Source organism: Mustela lutreola, chromosome X (assembly GCF_030435805.1).
Source record: "Mustela lutreola isolate mMusLut2 chromosome X, mMusLut2.pri, whole genome shotgun sequence".
In the NCBI taxonomy this organism is placed as follows: domain Eukaryota; kingdom Metazoa; phylum Chordata; class Mammalia; order Carnivora; family Mustelidae; genus Mustela; species Mustela lutreola.
Window position 1 is genome coordinate 131,309,990 of NC_081308.1, and position 14,068 is coordinate 131,324,057.

At 58.2% G+C, this 14,068-nt stretch overlaps 1 protein-coding gene across 2 annotated transcripts in view; it reads right to left on the reverse strand.

Moving 5' to 3' along the window:
* Positions 1 to 951: 951 nt before the first annotated feature.
* The window catches only part of BCAP31 (B cell receptor associated protein 31), a 29,381-nt gene continuing 16,264 nt past the window's right edge, over positions 952 to 14,068 (reverse strand). For both annotated transcript variants that reach the window (XM_059158702.1, XM_059158701.1), the window contains exons 5-8: positions 4,226 to 4,361; positions 3,297 to 3,420; positions 2,455 to 2,555; positions 952 to 1,337 (exon numbers count right to left, since the gene is read on the reverse strand). In XM_059158702.1, coding sequence (XP_059014685.1) covers positions 1,299 to 1,337; positions 2,455 to 2,555; positions 3,297 to 3,420; positions 4,226 to 4,361 — 400 coding nt within the window. In that variant the 3' untranslated portion in view covers positions 952 to 1,298. The remainder of the gene's footprint in view (positions 1,338 to 2,454; positions 2,556 to 3,296; positions 3,421 to 4,225; positions 4,362 to 14,068) is intronic.

A 14,068-nucleotide genomic window follows, 5' to 3' on the forward strand; every position in this document is an offset into this window, starting at 1 on the left:
TGCCAACCTGCGGCTCGTGAACGCATGGGGAAGGGGAGGGCACACCAGAGAAGGCAGCCACTGGCCCAGGCTCGGCAGGATCAGACGGTGTGTGAGTACAAGCTAGCCACTAGCACTAACATCTTCGGGAGCCTCACAGTTCCAAAAGGAAACACCTCCAACCTGCTCCCTCTGCCCCGTTCTCCGGGCTAGCAAAGCACAAGTGCAGCATGGGAGACAGGCCATAGGAGCCCCAGCCACCCGGGCTCTCGGGCTGGTCCTGAACACTACGAGCCCCGCTGGGGAGAGGCCACCTACTGAAGCTAGCTGGTGGGGGCAACCACCAAGGGGGACACCACTGAGAAAGCAGGCACTAAGCCAGGAGGCACGCTCGATGGTTCCCAGGGCTGCAGGTAGCATAGAAGGCACCCTCCCCCACACCAAGCTGTACCTTGAGCCAGCCAGAGGTCACTGCCAAGGGCAAGTCTCCTCTCTTAGTAGACATGAATCAGAGGTCATCCTGCAAACCTTCAGAAGGAAGTGAGGCAGGGAGTGACTCGTGGCACCCTGCCACCTTCAACCTGTCCTAAAATGTGACGAACAGGACTCAGAGAGGCAACTCCGTCACCCAGAAGCCCCAGCACTTCACAGAGTCTCCCAAGAGTCCCTGGACCCAGTGGCCAACCCAACAGGTCAGACATACCCTAACCCAAGGAGTCCTAAAACACGGCCTGCCTGGGGAGCAGGAGGCAAAGGTACAGAGAGAGCAAGTGCAAGTGAGCCTGGGCCTAGCCTGAGATGAGGGAATGTTTACGGGTTGGAACATTCCAGAAGAAAAAATAATCTGAAAGCCTCCAGGACCAAAGACTGGGGTTCTCTGTCAGAGCTACCTGCCCCCACCTTCCTGGTCACTCCCATGATGGCAGAAAGAGGTGGCCTCCTGGTGGCCCCAATTACACACACAAACCACAGTCACGTGATAACAACCTTTATTGCCCCAAGAGAAACTCTACTAGGCCTGCTCCACTGACCCTCCAGCAGGACCAGAGATAAGGGGCCCTGGAGCCCCAAACAACACGCAACACAAAAACGGCTCAACTCAGTGGGAAGCAAAGCCTGCCTCATGCCTGGCTTGCCAGGACGGTCGTGAACTCATCCCGAGTGGGCGGCAACTGGGTCCCCTGCGGTACGCCGGCACAGCGCGAACTGCAAGGTGCGCAAGGGGGCAGGAAGCGGGAGGGGGTGAACCGAAGTACCCGGGAGGCCGGGCTGCAGGCAGCAGCGCGCACAGGCCAGGCAGCAGGCGGGGAGGAGCAGCCTCACTCCTCCTTCTTGTCCGTGGGGCCGTCTACTGCTGCCTGGAAGGGACAGAAACCACAAGGCAAGGGATCGACAGGATGCACCCCTCACCTTCAGCCCCTGGCCCCTCCACCCTGAAGGCCCAGCTTACTGCCTTTTCTCCCCAAGTGACAGGTACTAGGGGAGCAAGGAGCCCCCCCGCCCCCGCAGCAGCACCCGAAGGCCTGCCAGGGCGGGAGAGGCCCCATTCTAGCGAAGACTGACCCTAACACCAACCAGGGAGGTGCAGCTGGGAGCCTCCTCCATCACGCCTCCCTTCAACCCACAGGGCCCCACATCAACCACCATCTTGGGCCCGCGGCAGGCCCGGCATTCCAATCCCTCCCAAGTCCCAGCTCAGGCCCTGCATTCTGCATGTACATCCTCTGTGGGTCCTGCCAGTGAGCCCCCCTCCGCTGAGGCCACCACCAGTCCTCCTCCGGGGCCGGGTCATGCCTCTTCACCCACTGTGGTGGCCAAATCCGGGCCGCCAAGCAACAAGGCCAATTGTCAGAACTTAAGGGTGTTTGCCAGGCCGTCACGCCTCATTTCTAGGCCACCTGAGTTTCCACATTCAACCAGTCTGAGGACTCAGGTCCTGGGCAGGGACGGGATAGGAGGGTGGCCCCAGCCCTGCATCAGCCCCACAGCCCACGTACAGAAGGCCGGCTTCCCGCCACAGAGTCTCCCTGCAACATATCTGGACTAGTGCAGGGGCCCCCGCAACACAGACCAGGTGAACGTGTAAGGGAAAGCTTTCTTCTCAAAGACACTGATGCCAGGGCTGAGGCCAGGCAGGCACAGCACAGAGGGCGCACCGCACTGCTGAGGCCACTTTAGCAAGTGGCTGCCATCTGCCAAGCCACACCCACCTGCCCGAGAAAGGGCTCTAGCTGTTGGGCCCAGACTGGCACTGCTCGGCAGGCTCTTCTCTAGACCCAGAGTCAGCAACAAAGGAGGAAGGGGGAGCGGGAAAGAAAGCAGCCAGCCTGCTCCTGGGGCTTCTCGAAGGTTCTGCTGAGGCAGGCTAGTCGGGGATGGGCCCGCTCTGGGCCTGTGCGGATGTGTGGGTACGGGGGTACAGGGGTGCGGGGACTTTGATTCTGTCCAACAGAGCAGACTACTCGTGCAGCTGACCTGTAATTTCGCGTGCTCCTCCAACAGGCGGTCGTACTCCTTGGTCAGGCCCTCAGACTGCTTCCGCATGGCCAGAGCCTCGTTTTCAGCCTTCTCTAATTCTGGGGGTGATGCAGATGAAGAGGAAAAGGAAACAGAAAGACGGGGTTAGGGAGAAAAAAAAACCCAGCTGCCGGAGACACCAGATACAGGTCTGAACGTGTCCCCTCTAAGACCGTCGAGAGAGCATCCCCCCAGAAAGCTCCCCTGCCAGCTACCGTGAGGGCCCCCGAAGTGGGGGAGGCGGGAAAATACCAAGGACACCCTGGCCCATTGGACCGAGGGACTCCCAAGTGACCTTAGGTGCAGGAGACTTCGGGGAGGCTGAGAGCATGGGACAGTATGAGAAGGCTAAGGTGAGAGAAGACAGCATGGAGCAGACTCACCCTCAAAGTCGAGAGCAAAAAGCAAGTTGGGGGGGTGCTTCAGGAAGGGAGATGGGGTCACAGCAGGTTCTTCGGGAACACTACAAGCAGTTCTAGGATAGTGTCCCGAATTCTTTCTGTCCCCGCCCCAAACACCTTGGTGATGCTGCCACCTGCAGAGAGCACCGCTCCCCCAGGCCTGGTGCCGGCCGAGATGCTCTGGGGTTAGTCTCAGAGCAGCTGGGGCCCCCTGGGCCCCGAGACAGACACTGCACCATTGAGCCCAGCAGCTGTGCGAGCCGAGGGCTGTTTGCTGCCACCCAGCTCCTGAGCCCAAGGGCGAGTTTGTTACTCATACTCTGGCACAAGTGGGGCGGCCACCACTGCGGGAGCGTCCAGACTTTCAGGGGCTGGGGGACAGCTGAAGTCAGTGCTCACTTTGCTTGTTGATGTCCAGCTCGTCCTTCAGCTTCTTCAGATCAGCCTTCAGGCTCCTGTTCTCTTCTTCCACCTTCTTCTCGGCATCCCTACCGTCCAACTTCACCCCGCCAACAGCAGCTTCCTAGGCAGAACGCCAAGGGCACGGGTTACTTGGGAGGGAGGGAGGGAGGGAGGCGGGCAAACAGGTGATCCAACTCTTGTCTTCCCCAAGTGCAATTCCTCAAGCAGCTTCGGGCACTTGACCCTTGGGGAATGTCAGCACAGATGGGCTCCCAGGCCACGTGCCCTGCCTCTTTCTCAGCAGCACTGCGGGACTTACCGGTCCAGCCAATGACTCAATCTGCTCTCTTCTGGAGATTTCTGCTAGTCACCCCCAACTGACCAATGACCTCCATTCCTCTCCCCAGACTCCACAGCTCACTCTGGCCAGGAGACCGAAAGTCATCCCTGCCCGTGCAACTCTATCCCGTCCATGAATGAATCCGGTCCGTCCGCCCACCTTCTTCCCAGTTCAGCTCACACCTCACCTCCTCACACAAGCCTTCCGAAACTGGCCACCTCCCGTCCCTACTGTCTCCAGCTGATACAAGCCTTAGGAGACCACAGGCCTTATCTTGCACTCTTCTGTGCTAACCAGCCCATGGCTCACAGCACAGGGCTCTGCTCACTGGAGAGTCAGCTCTGTCAAGCAAGAGTCTGGCCCAGATGTAGCAACAGAGACAAGGGAGCACCAATGGTACCCCCTTCCCTGTCGAGTCCCCGGATTGCTCCCCTACAGACTCCCAAGAACCACCCCTTCACCTTCTACCCAACCCCTGAGCTTGGCCAACAGCCATAGCGTCACACACTCCCAGCCCAACAGGCCAACAGTGGCCCTGAGGCCCACAGGGAACGTCACACAGCCGAGGCCCACAGGCAGAACTCACCTTCTTCAGCTGGTCATTCTCTTCCATGTACTTCTTGGCCGCCTCACTAGCACTCTCTGCCTGCTTTTTAAAGGCTTCGTTGGACGCCAGCAGCGTGGCCTGCTGCGAGATGAGAGTCACCAGGCGTCTAAGCAGGCTACAATGGGAAAAGGAGGAAAACTGAGCAGCAGGAAGCGGGGAACGGCTGGCAGGAACTTCTCTGGATCGCTCCTTTCTCAACCCTGCCTCTAGCCTAGACCTGTCCTCTTAGATTGCCAGGGCAGCCAAGCAAGATGCCACCAGCCTGGGTCTGGCAACAGAAGGGAAAAGGCGGAGCCTGAGAGCTGTCCTCCTGCCACCAGAATGACTAGTTCTGGCCCAAAACAGCAGCCCAAAGCTCTGGAGCTGTCCTTCAGTCCCAAAGGCACAGGAAGCAACACACTGACGAGACACCCCAGACCAGGCCTAGCTATAGCCAGAGGACCCCAAACCTAGTCCTTTCCAGCTGAGGGCCTGCACCCAGATGTTTCAAAGAAGCCACAGCACCATCTTCCTAGCTGCGACATCAGGCTTGCCCTGGTAAAGAGGAGCAGCTAGCATCTGGGGATACTTCCGATCTCTGGGCCCAATCCTCACGCCTAGCTGATAGGGGAGGCACGACTGCTGCCCACGTCAGAGAGGGGAAACTGGCTAAGGCAAGTGGTAGAGGTCAAGAGCCAAAAACGGCCAAGGCAAATCCCCACTGCGGTCTGTATGAACCCAGAATCCAAGCCTGCAACCACCACCCATTCTCCACTTGGAGGGAAGTGCTCCTAAGCGCAACGAGAAACAGAAAAAAGGACTCTTCTCTCCCCGCCCCCTCCCTAAACACGGTCTACAGGCAGCTGTTAGACAACATTGCCATGGTGAGCTCTTCCAACACTGGGGGAGCAGAAAAGGAAGAACCAGGGCCCAGGCGTACATCTCAGGTGCAGACCAGTCACGAGGGGCAAGCAGGTGGCAGCCAGGGGTAGGGGGGCACCTGCTGCTCCATTCCGACAGCCAGCCCTGTCCTTGAGCTGTTGCCAGGTAGGAGGACAGGGTAACGGACAAAGGTACAGCTCAAACAGTGAAAACTGGGGTGGGGGAGGAGGGCGGGCACTTTCCCTACACACCTGAGACAGAGGCTCAGGCTGGCCACAGATGAGGAAGGCACCCCCTGGGGAGCAGGGAAAGACGCTGCTTCGTGCTGAGTGTCTGCACAGCAAAGTGCTTGCTCAGAGGAGACAAAGCAGCCTTGGATGCCTGCTCCCAGGCCAGTCTTCCCAAGGTCTGCCAGCTTTCCCAGAGTTCTTGTGGACACCTGCCTCTGAGACAGCCCGAGGGCACGGGGCAAGAAACATGGTGTGTGCTGCCCCCCACCCCGCCCACCATGTGGACCCTGGCGGAGTCCCTGTGAGGAACAAGTCCCTGGGGGGGAGGGGTAGAGGAGGCGGGCACACAGGGGCCCTCAGATGCCCATCACGCTTCCTGGTTTGCTTGCGGAGAGGATCCGGAGCCCCTGACAGTATGGGGAAAGCCAGGCTGCTGGTTCCTGGCAGGAAGGGAGAGTTTCCAATGACATGTGCTCTCTAAAATTAGCAGCCAGACCTCGTGGCCCAGGGCTCAGGTTTCCCTGTCTCAGCCCCTGACTATACACCAGCCTGCCCCACATTGGGCTGGAGCCCTGGAAGTGAAAGGAGCTCCCACGCACCCCAGGAGCCAGAGAGAAGCAACACACCTGCCTTAGGTCAGCAGGGCAGAAGTCACTGGAGGGACCCAGGAAGAAAGGCAAGTCTGACTAAGCCCCAACTTCCCAAACCTCCACGCTCTGAGTGCTCAAGTGCTTGGGCAGCCCGGCATAGATCCCTGTAATGTGGAAGAGGCTCCTCCTCCCAGATGGTGACAGGCTGGGGGGAGGGCACGTGTGCCACCTGCTGGACCCAGCAGGCAAAGATGGGGCAAGTAAGCCCAAGAGTGACCCCAGCACAACAGGGCCAGCCGGCTGGCTGGCGTGAGCAGGACCGCAGCAGAGCTGGAAGCCACCACAGCTGTCCCCCTGGTTACCCAGGGAGGCGATGGTGACAGCACTGCCCCCAAGCCAGCCCATCCCCAGCTATGGAGCGCCAGGGCTGCCACCACGAGCCCAGGCAGACGCACGGACACTAGCACCAGAGCTGTGCGGGGAGCCTCCCAGAACCGCAGCCCACTCTGGCGCCCTGGCCCGGGCTCACAGCCCAAACTCACCATCTCTCCCTCAGTATGGGACAGGAGCCAGCACCGCAGCCAGCACCCCCCACCCACCCCAGCCCCGAGTCCACACCTTCTGCCTTCCTGTTAGACCTACTCCTCCAATCTTTCCCTGGGCAACTCTGGCAATCCTTCCCTCCAGGAAACTTGTTCTCAAGGAGCTCTCCCTCCTGCTGGCCCGTCCTCCCTCCCTCCAGCTGGCAACCAAGCTAGGGCCTGCCCAGCTAAGTCACTAGCAGGACCACTGCTGGCCTAACATCCCACTCCAAGGAGGGCTCTGGAATCCTCGGGGCGCACACTCGGCAGCACCTGGCACAGCCGACAGGCCACCCTCCTCGCGTGACTCCCCGCCCAACTCAAGCCACCCTCACCGCCCGCCCATCTCATCACCAACAGGGCCAGACCCTCACATCTACTGCCTACTCAAGGCTGGCCCCTGGGGGTCCCCAAGCCCAGTCCAGCTCAGCCTGTCGGTGGACGGACCGTCCCCGCATCGCACTGTGCTGAAGGCACTCCGCGTGCACACCCCCTTGCCCCCCTTCCTCCTGCCCCCAGCCCCCACCCAGTTCTGTCCACGTCACCACCACACAGACCATCTCCCGGGCGGGTCATCCCCACTGCCAATGGGGACGGCCTCAGTACTTGTCTTCTAGCTGGGTAACAGCTCCCAGGAACCTCCTCCTGACCCCTGACCACACATCTTTGCGATCCACATTCTGAAAGCAAACCAGAGCGACCTTCTTCTGAGACAGTCTGACCACATCACCCCTCAGCTTCAACCCTCCGGTGCTGGTCCCGCCTCAGCCTCACCAGCCGTGCAACACTCTGCTCCAGCAACACCGGACGGCTGGCCTCTCTTGGAACACACTGGGCTCTCGCTCACCGGGTCTCCGTGTCACCCGCACTCTGGTCTGCGGTAGTTTCTCCTCTTCTAGTGACTCAGATCCAGTTCAATCAACACCTTCCCCAAAAACCCTTTCCTGACCCTCCCGGGTCCCCCCTTTCTTGGTTCTCCCATAGCACCTTGCCACACCCCCACGTGGCCAGCTGCGCTGCACTCACTCCGTGCTCCCCCTTACCACCTCTCTCCAAGCTGTCACTTGTTCCCTGGGGCCCTGGCTCTCCCCGAGGACACAGGCAGCAACAGGGTGACAGGAAACAGCAGCAGAGAAGAGCCACGTAAGACCGTGCTGACGAGTAAGTCAGGCTTGTGACCGCAGTGGCAGCCAAGAGGCAGGGGGAATCACTCACCACCAAAGCCAGGGGCCCGGGGCCAAGCCCAGAGCAGTGAGCCCAGGAGCCGGGCTTCTGGAGCTGCCCCTCACATACGGAGCCCCGAGTTCTTACACCTGCCTCCCAGATGTCAGCCTGGAGAAAAGGCTAAAGTACTGCCTTTCTTCTGTCCTCCATCACACACTCTGCTCTACCGCCCGAGTACTACTATGCAGGTACTGTTTCCAGCCATCCATTTCTGGACAACAGAGGAGAACCCGGGAGCCATAGCGGTTTCCCAAAGGCAGCAGGCTGACAGAGAGGCCCAGGATCTGGGTCCAGTGATAATGGGAAAAGTCAACGCGCGAACCTTAAGATCTAGAAGTGTCCTTGGCAGACAAAGGTCATCCCCAAATACGGGAATTCAACTCAGCTTTCTTGTGAGATGTTCTTGGACACTGAGCGGAGCTCTCGTGCTTTTGCAGAACGCTGGGTAAACATCAGAAGGAAGGAGAAACAGACTGTCTATGTGGACACTAAAGAAACAGTGCCAACCACAGCAAGTGGGGGAGACGGTTCCTGTGTGCTTTGCAGCAATTCCATCTCCCTCCTGCAGGCAAGTGGGGGGCAGACAATGGCTTAATAGGATGTGGGGCAAAAGCAAGGGGAGGGTTCTCCCAAGCGCCGACCTCGATTTCCTCTGGTTCTGGCAAGCTCTCACCCAACACTGTTGCCCATCCTGCCCACTCAGCATTTGCCAGGCACCTCTTGGGTACCATGCCCTCAGGTGAGTGGGGTCACTGAGTCAGGAGGACCCCACACAGGGAAAAGCAGGCAGGCAAGTCCCCTTTAACCCACTGCCCTGCAAGCTAGTGCCACAGTGCCACCTGCTGACTCTCCAGGCTGGCCGTGCCCTGCGCCAGACAACAGGTGTGCAGGGCTGCTGGCGGCTTCTGGGTGAGCCCCGCCCACCTGTCCAAGAGAAAACATGGCGGACGCAGAGAAGGCCGCCCTGACAAGGACCCAAAAGCCAGCTGATGCGCCAGGAAAGGCTTTGGGCAAAGTGGAATGATAATAACGGAAGAAGCGACCCCAGGAAGCACACACCCTTCGAGAGTCTGCAATCACAGGAAGAGTTTTACACAGGAAGATCCAGGGCAAGTCTCCAGAAAGGGCTGCCCTGAGTACAGCACCCCCCCCCAACACACACGGCCTGGCCCTCCTCTTAGCATAAAATAGGGAAGTGGGGGACTAGGGTCAGGGTAAATGCCAAGGCCCCAGCAGCTACAGGTAATGGCCAGACGTGCGCGCCCACCCTGAAGCCAGTGAGGGTAGCCAGAGGGGACCCGAGCAGAAGCACGCAGCCACCCGTCCCCTAGCACTAAAGAGAACCAGGGCACAGGAGCGGGCCATGTTTCCCAGGCTTTGTCTTGTTGCCTTCCTGAAACCAGCAGAGAGATCTTGTGTAATTTTGGGGACAGAGCGCAACAGAACGAGGGCAGACAAGCCAGACTCAAATATGCGGGTGGCCTGGTGACCGGAGCAGCTGAGGGAGCGGGAGAAAGGAGCCATCAGGCCTGGGTGTGCCCAGCATGGTAGTAACTTGAGTCCAAAGGAAACAAGGCAGTGCCTCTGGCAGGCCACGTGCCATGCTCAGAGCCTGGGCAACATGCCTGGACCAGGGTATCAAAGTAAAGGATGAAAGGGGGCTTCAGCTACTGTCTGTCTGATGTGGAGGCCACCAGCCACATGTGTCCTTTTCAGTCTAAATGAATTAAAATTACATTAAATGGCAGGCCCAGCTCCTCAGCGACACCAGCGTGCTCCTTCGCAGGCTGGGAGCCCCAGAGGTCCCTTTCCACCTAGAACCCTGCTCCCCACTCCCCCACACTCGGCCTCAGAAAGGGGCCCTCCTGGAACATCAGGCTTTCAGCGACCTTGGAGTCAGGAAGAAGGAATCTCTGCTTGCTTGGCACCCCTGCCCCAAAGGAGGAGGTCCTTCACCATCTGCTTCTAGAGCATGACGAAGACAGTTCTTCTGTCCAAATCAAACAGCTGAACCACCCATACTCTAGAAGTCCGCGCTTGCTCTGACGCACATCCGATGGTCCTTCCTGAACGGTGTGTAAAGAACTACCCCCACCCTGCTCTGGGGCCATCCCGTCATCAGAGCCCCTTGCAGCCCAGTACCCACAGGACCCCGGGGGCTGTGACCAATGCAGTGAGCGGACCTGGGGCAAAAACGACTTCCGTAAGGAACTGACCCAGTGCCTAGATCTGCAGCGCTGCTCTAGCCCGACTCTTAGAAACTAACGACAACAGCCAATAGAGCCACAGATGGGGCGAAAAACCCAGTGGACCGGAAAGCCAAACCCACACCTGACCTCCACCCACATCGCTCTACCTTCCAACAGGCCTGAGCATCAGGAGTTTAAAAAGCCCCTAGGAGGGGTGCCTGGGTGGCTCAGTGAGTTAAAGCTTCTGCCTTCGGCTCGGGTCATGATCCCAGAGTCCTGGGATCCAGCCCCACATCGGGGCTCAGCGGGGAGCCTGCTTCCTTTCCTCTCTGTCTACTTGAGATCTCTGTCAAATAAATAAATAAAATCTTTTAAAAAATAAATTTAAAAAATAAAAAATAAAAAGCCCTTAGGTACCTTATCTCGATACCAATTTAAACAAACTATAAAACCCAAAACCTACACGGTAATCAGGGAATGCGAGTAGTCACAAGTTTATGTTCCTAAGTTGTTACCGGAGGGCGCCTGGGTGGCCCAATGATTGAGCATCTGCCTTCAGCTCGGGTCCTGATCCCAGAACTGGGATCAAGCCCCGCACTGGGCTCCTTGTTCACCAGGGAGCCTGCTTCTTCCTTTCCCACTCGCCCGGCTTAAGTCCCCTCTCTCACTATATTTCTGTGAAATAAATAAATATACCCTTTTAAAAAACCCTAACCTGTTACTGTAAAGTTCTTAAAGATCAGATGTTACTTACGATGTTTTTAAAAGTCCCTCTCTTTTCAAAGAGATAAACCGAAATTTCCTGTTGCCTGTAAACATGACATCTGGGATTGGCTTCACAGTAATCCACAACCTGGGCGCCTGGGTGGCTCAGTCAATTAATCGGCCGCCTCGGTTTCAGCTCAGATCATGATCGCGGGGCCCTGGGACCGGCTTGCGCGGGGCTCTGCTCAGTGTGGAGTCTGCTTGAGAGTCTCTCCCTCCCTCTGTCCCCACCGCACCGGGCTTGGGCGCTCACGCGTGCTCTCTCTCGTACGTACATACATACATAAAATCTTAAAAAGAAAAAAACCCACATCCAGGAGACCGTGGAGGTGAGGAGATAAAATGGAAGTGGCCAGTGGACTCCCACTGCCGAAGCTACGTCACGTGGGAGGAGCTGTCCTTCGGTCACGCTATTCCATCAACAAAGCCAGCAGCAGCCCCAGGTGATTCCAGGGCTTGGCCAGTGCTGCGAGCCCCCAAGCACCATCTAACTGGGTGTCCTGAGGCTGCGCATCTCCCAACCCTGTGTCCCCGCCGCACGGCCTATCCCACTCTCCTCCACCACCCGCGTGCCTGGCCCAGAGCACAAGACCCCTGAGGGCCAAACCTGGGCCTTCTCTTTGACTTCCTGCCTGAGCTTGGCCCAGCCTACCACATAGTGCGGAAAAGCCCAGAAAACTCTTATCGCTACTCGGAGTGATACTGAGAATGGCTACCACTTACTAAACACTCCCTACGTGCCGGAAATGACGTGGAGAACATCCCCTGAATCGCCTCAATCCTCACACCAAAAACACCAGGCAAGCATCCCCGCCCACACTCTACAGATCCAGGGAAAGGTACAGGGAAGTTAAGTGACTTTCCTGAGGTTACCAAACTGCCAATAGCAGACCCAGGACCCAAACCCAGACCCAATTCCAAATCCCACTATGGTCACGTCAGCTTGCCTCCGTGGGTCATTACGGGGGAGACGGGGAAGCGGCCAGGGTCAGGGCATGACAACAGAGCCCAGGCTGGCGGCTGGCCCCTGCCTGGCACGCACACACACGCACGCGCACGCAACCCTCCCACCCCCTCCCCGGTGAGGACACAGGCACCAGCCATCTGCAGAGGTGGACAGCAGGGATGACCCAAAGGCAAAGCAGAACCCCCTGCTTGCCTCAGAGGATCTGGATGAATTCTACCCTGTGGGTTAGGAGGGACTCAATCACCCGCAAACAGACAACCCAGCCCCCAGGTCACTGGCCATGAAGGAAAGGAACTTGGCAGAGCGGCTCAAGAGCAGCCCCATCTGACTGCCGGGACAGACCGCAGTGACAGCACCCAGCCCAGAGGGACAGGCAGAAAAGCAGCCACCCCTGTGGATCAAATCTGGGTTACTAATACACACAGAGGGGTGGACCTTCCTGGGTCTGGACGGTGAGCACTATCTTGAGCTTGACTGACATTTTTAGCAAAAGTAGAGAAAACATTGTGGCCCTCTGAACATTCGAGACAGCATGGGAGGAGCTGCCATGTGGCCACACTCCCAGCAAGGACGACGGCCAGCTGCCAGTCTCCAAGCAGGGACGCAGAAACCAAGGAAACGGGGGCGTAACAGTAATCTACTGGCCGGAGCCCACAGCTGCCCGAATCTGCACTCGGCAGCAGCCTGTCCCAAGCCCTGTCCCAAGCCCTGTCCCAGACCACAGTCCCCCAGTGTGCACCTGCTGGGGGTTCAGACACTGTTTCTTCCCAACACCCCTGGGATCCCTACGGCGGGAGCACGGGAGACCTGCAGAGCTGGGCTTCCATGATGGGCTTCTATGATGCCCAGCACGACAGTCTGCCAAGTACAAGCCGGACGCAGGCCTGACGCTGTCTCCATCTGCCTACATCCCCCTATTTGGTCTCCAAGGTTTAGGCAGCCCTCAGTGTGCCCAGAACCCTGGCAAAGAGCTCATCGGCCTACAGGGGAGAAGGCCAGGTTCCCATGCCGTACCTCTCAGGCTGCCTGGGGCCTCGGAGGACAGCCCTCTGGGCTGGTTAACAGCACAGCATGGGCCTCATGGAGCAAAATCGGGAGAGAAACCGCAGGGAAGCAGGAAGAGATGAAGTTAGCTGGGCCACTAGGGGAGGGGAACGGGTTTCTAGGCAGAGGCCAGAGAAATACTTGGGGAAGGGAACCCACATGGCCAGTTCGTGACATGGGGAGACTGCAGCAGAGACAACAGAGGCCCGCAGGGAGGGATCACATCCCAAAGGACCTGGGTATCAAGCCTTCGTGTCAACGGTGCTAGGAAAGCACTGGAAGCAGGGGTAACACCATCAGTTTTCCCTGTCAAGAAGGTCACTTGTCTGAGGCGAGGGGGGACAGGCTGGGGGAGCCAAGACGGGATCAGGAAGCCCAGCTGGGACGATGGCAGCCCCACCATGGCAGTGATCCCAAGGACGAGGAGGAAGGCAGGCTCAGGAGGTCAGAGCTAAGGCTGGCAACCACGACAGTTTCAGTTTTGTAAGGTGCAAAGAGTTCTGGAGCTTGGGTGTACAAAAGAACCACCTGGACACTGAAAAATGCTTCAGATGGTTAATTTGATGTTATGCGTAATTTTTTAAAAAGATTTTTATTTATTTATTTGACAGATAGACAGAGCTCACAAGTAGGCAGAGAGGCAGGCAGGGAGAGAGGAGGAAGCAGGCTCCCTGCTGAGCAGAGAGCCCGATGTGGGGCTCGATCCTAGGACCCTGAGATCATGACCTGAGCAGAAGGCAGAGGCTTAACCCACTGAGCCACCCAGGTGCCCCTGTTATGCGTAATTTTACCGTGATTTAAAAAAACCCACAGGGGAAGATCACATGGTACAAGGAAGAAGGATAAAGCACTCCCAGGCTTCTGGGTTGGGAGAGCAGTTCTCAAAACTCAGTGGCCCGGCCTAAAGAGAAAGAAACACAAGGACCCAGGAAGGGAACAAACTGTCCACACCAGGGCTGCCACGCCTACAGACAGGACAAAAGCCCAGACCCTGCTCCCACCCCCTGAAGCCAACCAGCAGAGGGAAGCGCAGGCTCATCTTAGGCCGCCAGGCCTTCTTCAAGCCCAAGGCAACCTTCTCCAACTGGGGGGACCTGCTCAACTACACCCCACCCAGCACACTCCTGACACAGGCCCCACCATGACCCGGTACTACCACCAGCCGCTCTTCCTCTGTGGTCCCCTCATCCGCTCACCTGCTGTGTCTAGGTCTCTACCCCAGTCTCACCTCTCCTGACACGCTTCCTTTCCCCTCTAACTCAAGGGAAGCGGAGCTGCCAGCACCCCCCTCTGCCCCATCCTTCCACAAAGCTGCCCACGGCCTGCCGTCCCGCTGACCAGCCGCCCTCCGGTGAGCTCTGCGGGCTCCCG